The 5,600-nt window shown below is 53.9% G+C and overlaps 1 protein-coding gene across 1 annotated transcript; it reads left to right on the top strand.

Moving 5' to 3' along the window:
- The first annotated feature begins 2,324 nt into the window (after positions 1–2,324).
- Nkx3-2 (NK3 homeobox 2) lies at positions 2,325–5,347 on the top strand. Its single transcript, XM_021163942.1, has 2 exons — positions 2,325–3,345; positions 4,645–5,347. The coding sequence occupies exons 1-2, from the start codon at positions 2,880–2,882 to the stop codon at positions 5,178–5,180; spliced, it is 1,002 nt and encodes a 333-aa protein (XP_021019601.1). The 5' UTR covers positions 2,325–2,879; the 3' UTR covers positions 5,181–5,347.
- The last annotated feature ends 253 nt before the right edge of the window (positions 5,348–5,600 follow it).

The following is a 5,600-nucleotide window of genomic DNA, read 5'->3' as shown; positions in this document are numbered from 1 at the left end:
GTCCTCGAAGGGGGTTAGGGGGTATGTCTGTGCTAGCCGAGCAGTTCCAGACCTCCTCTGACCTCTTGAGCTGACCTTGACTCAGGATGTACTCTAGGTACTTCAGTGCATCCGGCCATAGCCCCCATAGCCTTTTTATCTCTTCCCACTTCTTACTCTTTCTGGGGCTTCCTCTCTTCTTAGCTCAGAACCGAGTGTTTATCTTCTTCCAAACACATCTCCTTCTGGCCCTGCCTGCACCGGTCACTCACTAGACCTAAGGATCTGCTAACCTCTGGCAAACTCAATCGCCCCGCGCCTCCTGGAGAGGCGGATTGAAACCACTTCGTTATTCTCATGCAAAAACCAGCCATGCCAACAACTTTTAAAACAAGTGGTTTTCCGCGCTTCAAAAATGTCTGCCACCTACCTCTTGTCAACTTGTGATTTGAGATTAAAACGACAACAAAACAAAACAAAACCGGTTATTTCTGCCAAATAAATAGTGATCATTACTTCAAATAAGTATATGGATACTCAAACCTAACACTAGCGCTCAGATATTACACCCTAGGATATTCTTGTCCATCAGCATGTCCAGAACTCACTGGTTCTTGTCCCCACCAAGAAAGCCCCATGTCCACAGGCCATCACACACATACTCTACACCTGAGTAACCTCATTTTTCCGTCAAGCTATGTCCCTCGTCCTCCACTAGCCCCTAAGTCAAAATAGCTATATACATTCTCAACACCCAGCATGGGGTGCAGAGAAGAGAAAATCGATTTTAATAAAAGCATGAAAACGTTGAAGGAGGAGCAGGGAGCCTCATTTTGAAACCTCTTAAGCATTTCATTGGATCCTTGTCCTAGCCAGAAGATAGTCCCTTGGCTGTTATAGTTTCCAGCTACTAACAACGAATTTCAATTTCCCCTCAAAACTTACACAATTGTGAAGAGCTATGAAGAGTGGTAGCCCCTTCAAGAGAGGCCCATCCCTTACCCCCAAGGGACCCTGCAGCATCTTCATAGGGCAGGAAAACAGGCAACTGCAATCCATGAAAGTCTACAAGTTTCTAACCTTCCTCCCAAGCGGACGACTTTGACTGGGTAACGATTTCTCCCCGGCAGTGCGGATCAGCTCTGGGAAGCAGCTCCAGGGGGCCTTCCCTATTTTAATGACACCAATGAAGTAGCCTCCTCAGCTTCTGAAATTAACACCACAACTATTTAAATGCCTTCAGAGGTTCTAGCTTGTGTATTGGACCAAGCCTCGGGTCACATTTGTGGAGCAGTCAGTAAGATTTGTCACTTGAACAAACTTGTCATTAAAAAGATGTTTAGTAAATAGGCAACATATGTTTTGACATAACCACAATGTTTATATTTTGTATTTACTTCCTTCTAGTGAGTAAAACAACTTGGTTCTTATTTTTAAGGGCATTAAATATCAGTTCTGGATCTCACTATTGTGTAACTCCCAGCTAGTCTCTTTCAAACTTATCTACTCCTTCTCAACTCATAAGAAACAGAATATTTAAAGAACAAATTAAAAGCATTTTTATGTTTTCTTCTTGATGTAAAACAAATTGAACAAATCCAATTAAATTCAGAGTTGACTGCCCAAGGAGACGAATACCCAGCTCCAAAAACTCTCCCCAAATGCTTTCCAATTCCTCGCCCCACTTGGTGCTTAACTAATATTTTTCAACCTAGCTTTTTAAGTAGTCTACAGAAATCCAATCCAATCAAACGTAAAATGATAGGAGTATTTAGTAGAGTGATTTTAATTATCAGATTACTTCAGTAAAGAGCATTAGCAAAGAAACAGCTGTGAAACTTTAAGAGTGGAAGGGGAAAAAAAAAAAAAAGATGAATTCTGTTCTTCGACTCTGGGCTCCTTCCTAGAGAACAGAAACTACACGTCACATCTGGAGATGCTTTCTGTTGAGTTTTCGCCGAAATTTTGAGCTGGGGTTCATACTGGCGTTGCAGAAAAGCGCTAGAGTCCATGGTTATAGGAGCTGAAATCAGAAACAAAGTTTCGGATGATGGTGTCTCCTCGGTGCTGAAGGATGATACTGAGAACCAGGTTTAGGAGGGAAGGGGTTAATTCAGACCCTGTCTTTTGCTACTCAACTGGTGGACTAGAGTCTCTAAAAGTCAACGGCCTCCAGTTGGAACCAGCCAATCCACTGCCGGGAGAGCCCAGGACAGCTAGTGAAGGGGCGTGGCCCGATGCTGTCACTCAGCGGTGAGGAATGACACCCTGATGGGAGGGGGGGTACAGTGGAACGCAGAAGCAAAGAGAAGAAACAGATAAAACCCCGGCAGAGGGTAAAAGGTGTCCCCGCTCTTCTCCGATTTTAGGGGCCTCAGCTGTCACTGCGGGCGCCAGAGGAGTAGGCTCCGGAAGAGCCAGCCCAGAGGGGAAGAGGGAGGGAGGACCCGCCAGGAGCGAAGCCCTACAGGCCGGGAAGACAGAGGCGCACAGAGAAAGTGACTTGGGCGGTGCGCCCCGGCGGCGCTCCGGAGGCGACTGCAGACGCGGAGAGGACCCTTGACAATTCTCGCCCGCCTCTCCCCAGAGGACAGACCCTGGCCGGTCCCCGGAGGGCCACGGGCGAAGAGATAATCGGCCGGGCTGTAGGAGAAGAGCATCTGGCGCTGGATTCCAGGGGAGGGGGTCCTGGCGAGGTGGGCCTGTGAGGTGGGGTGAGGGTCGGCGCGGATCCTGGAACTGAGGGGGGCGGGGGCTGCTGTGCTGCGCAGGAGTGGGTTGCAGGGGCCTGGCGCGCCCCTCTCACTCGCGCTGAGGTCGCCCAGAGCTCCGTGTCAGGCTCGAAGCTGTCCCCGCGCCCCAGTTGCCTGCCCGGCTGCCGGCTCCGATCCGCGGCGCAGATGGCTGTGCGCGGCAGCGGCACCTTGACGCCCTTCTCCATCCAGGCGATCCTCAACAAGAAAGAGGAGCGCGGCGGGCTGGCTACGCCGGAGGGGCGCCCCGCACCAGCAGGCACAGAGGTGGCGGTGACCGCGGCGCCCGCCGTCTGCTGCTGGCGGATCTTCGGGGAGACCGAAGCCGGTGCCCTGGGGGGCGCCGAGGACTCTCTTCTGGCGTCTCCCGCCCGAACCAGAACAGCCGTGGGGCAGAGCTCAGGGAGCCCCGGAGGTTGGGACTCAGACTCAGCCCTGAGCGAAGAGAACGAGGGTAGGAGGCGCTGCACCAATGTCCCGGGAGCCAGTGGAACCGGCCGCGCCAGGGTGACCCTGGGCCTGGACCAGCCAGGCTGCGAGCTGCAAGCCGCCAAGGACCTGGAGGAGGAAGCCCCGGTCCGCAGCGACAGCGAGATGTCAGCCAGCATTTCAGGTCTGCTGCTGCGGGGGGTTCTCCAGGAAGGGGGCTGGGCTGAAGGGGGTGGGTTAAGAGGTCAAGCACTCTGAGGCGGGGTGGGCCTACTGTGGGAACACGATGCCCTGCCGGGCTTAGTGCTAGCGAGGTCTCCAAGTTCTTCGCGTTGGCGCGCGCTGTCCCAAACCTGAAGCAAGTGAGTTTCTTAGAGCCGGGTGTCCTGGTACTATGTGGCCTGCGTTCTGCACCAAGAACTTTGGGTTCATCTGCAGTGCCTCAGCTGTGCCCATTTAAAATCTCTAACTTTAGGAAAGGGGGACCAAAAATCTATAAGGTAGATCATAGAGCTTCTCCCTGACACAGCCATGCCAACGACTGCAGATCCTGTCACAGCGTAGGAGTGGGGAGCCTTGGGAAAGGGCGCGTTTAACTTCCCTTACTCCAGGACTGGCAAAACAGCCTTTGCCTGAGTACCTAGGGAGCTAGAAACAAAAGTAACAGTTACCTGAAGGCGGAAGATGGTGGGGAAGTGTGGTTGAGGTGGTCTGGGAGGCGCTGGATCTTCAAGACTCCGTATCCACTCACCGGTAGATTTCTTAGTCTGAAAGGCCAGCAGCTGGCTTCTATTGGGTACAGTCTGCTGTAGGCCTCGCATAGCCTTTGAGCCGGCCAGAGAGCTGACTTCTTTCGCAGGCAGCACTGCAGGAAGCACAGAAAAGGCTGGGGAACGGGGTTCAGACCAGGGTCTTCACTGTCTGCACGCGGCTTCCCTTTATTTTCATGCAAAGAACAGGGAGGCAAGTGTACTTGGGGCCTCGCGTTGTTCCCTGTTGCCGTACCCTGACAGCAGTTCTGGGTTCTTAGGATGGAAGACTCTCTCTACCTCTGACCTCAAGATCTGCACCCTCCCCCCTCCACCTTCCGCTTTCATGTAGCCAACGGATGTGTGGGTGTGGGTGTGCAGAGGTGTGCTGTACAACTCGAAACAGAAATTCAGTGTAGAAAGCCACGATAAGCTAAGTACAGAACAAAACTTGTGGATACGTTCAGGCCAAGTATCCTACATTCCTGCAGGAAATCTGGGGCCTGGAAAACTCGGGGAGAGCTGTTCCCCTACTGCTCTAGTAAGCAGCAGAAAAGATACATTATGGGGGACAGAGTTCTGAAATAGAACCCTCTGGAACGTCTCCCCTTTCAGTAGGCTCAAAGTGGGTTCCCTTGCCAGTCTTCCGCAAGAAACCACAGCAACCGAGACACATCTTTCCCCTCTGCGAGTCTGACAGGCTCTTTGCTTTTTGTTCCTACCGGAATCCGCAGGCGACCACAGCCCGAGAGGCGAGGACGACAGCGTTATCCCTGGAGGTGCACGCGTGCCTGGGTTGCGCGGCGCAGCGGGCAGCGGGGCTAGCGGCGGGCAGGCGGGCGGCGTGGAGGAGGAGGAAGAGCCCGCAGCCCCTAAACCGCGAAAGAAGCGCTCCCGGGCCGCCTTCTCTCACGCCCAGGTCTTCGAGTTGGAGCGCCGCTTTAACCATCAGCGCTACCTGTCCGGGCCGGAGCGCGCAGACCTGGCAGCTTCGCTGAAGCTCACAGAGACGCAAGTGAAGATCTGGTTTCAGAACCGTCGCTACAAGACCAAACGCCGGCAGATGGCCGCCGACCTGCTCGCCTCTGCACCCGCCGCCAAGAAAGTGGCCGTAAAGGTGCTGGTGCGTGACGACCAAAGACAGTATTTGCCCGGAGAGGTGCTGAGGCCACCTTCCCTTCTGCCACTGCAGCCCTCCTACTACTACCCTTACTACTGTCTCCCGGGCTGGGCGCTGTCCACATGCGCGGCCGCTGCTGGTACCCAGTGAAGCCCTTGGGGCGAGGCAAAGAAGGATTCCTGCGCCCCCATTTGCACCGCCGCGGACAGGTGTAGTGACTGAACTCTGTGCAGGCGAGTTCTGCTCAACTGGGGATGAGGCAGGTGGAGAATGAAATCCTGCTGGGACTTGACACACCTATCCAGGGTGACAGGACCCTGGAACTGAGTCTGCCCTGAGAGGGCGCCTTATTGTCATTTGAACAGCTGCGCCCTATGACCCCAGGAGCTCTGCACACCGAGCCACCGATCCGCAAGCCTCGGGACGCTATTTATTATCACAACAACGTTGGATTTGGATTCTGTCTGCCAGGGGTTGGTGTTTGCCCAGAGTAGAGAGGACTCCTGGAGACCCCCGGTAGCCTGAATCCTCGGAATCTCGGGTCGGCCAGGCGCTTCTGGCGCTAGGCCA

This window comes from Mus caroli, chromosome 5 (genome assembly GCF_900094665.2).
Source record: "Mus caroli chromosome 5, CAROLI_EIJ_v1.1, whole genome shotgun sequence".
Lineage (NCBI taxonomy): Eukaryota > Metazoa > Chordata > Mammalia > Rodentia > Muridae > Mus > Mus caroli.
The sequence above is the reverse complement of the archived record's forward strand: the minus strand, read 5'-3'. Positions and strand labels throughout refer to the sequence as shown.

Excerpts from the sequence above, each read along its gene's own strand:
- Nkx3-2 (XM_021163942.1), top strand. The coding sequence starts at position 2,880 with ATGGCTGTGCGCGGCAGCGGCACCTTGACGCCCTTCTCCATCCAGGCG. Across the intron at positions 3,346-4,644 it reads GATGTCAGCCAGCATTTCAG|GCGACCACAGCCCGAGAGGC; the intron begins GTCTGCTGCTGC and ends CGGAATCCGCAG.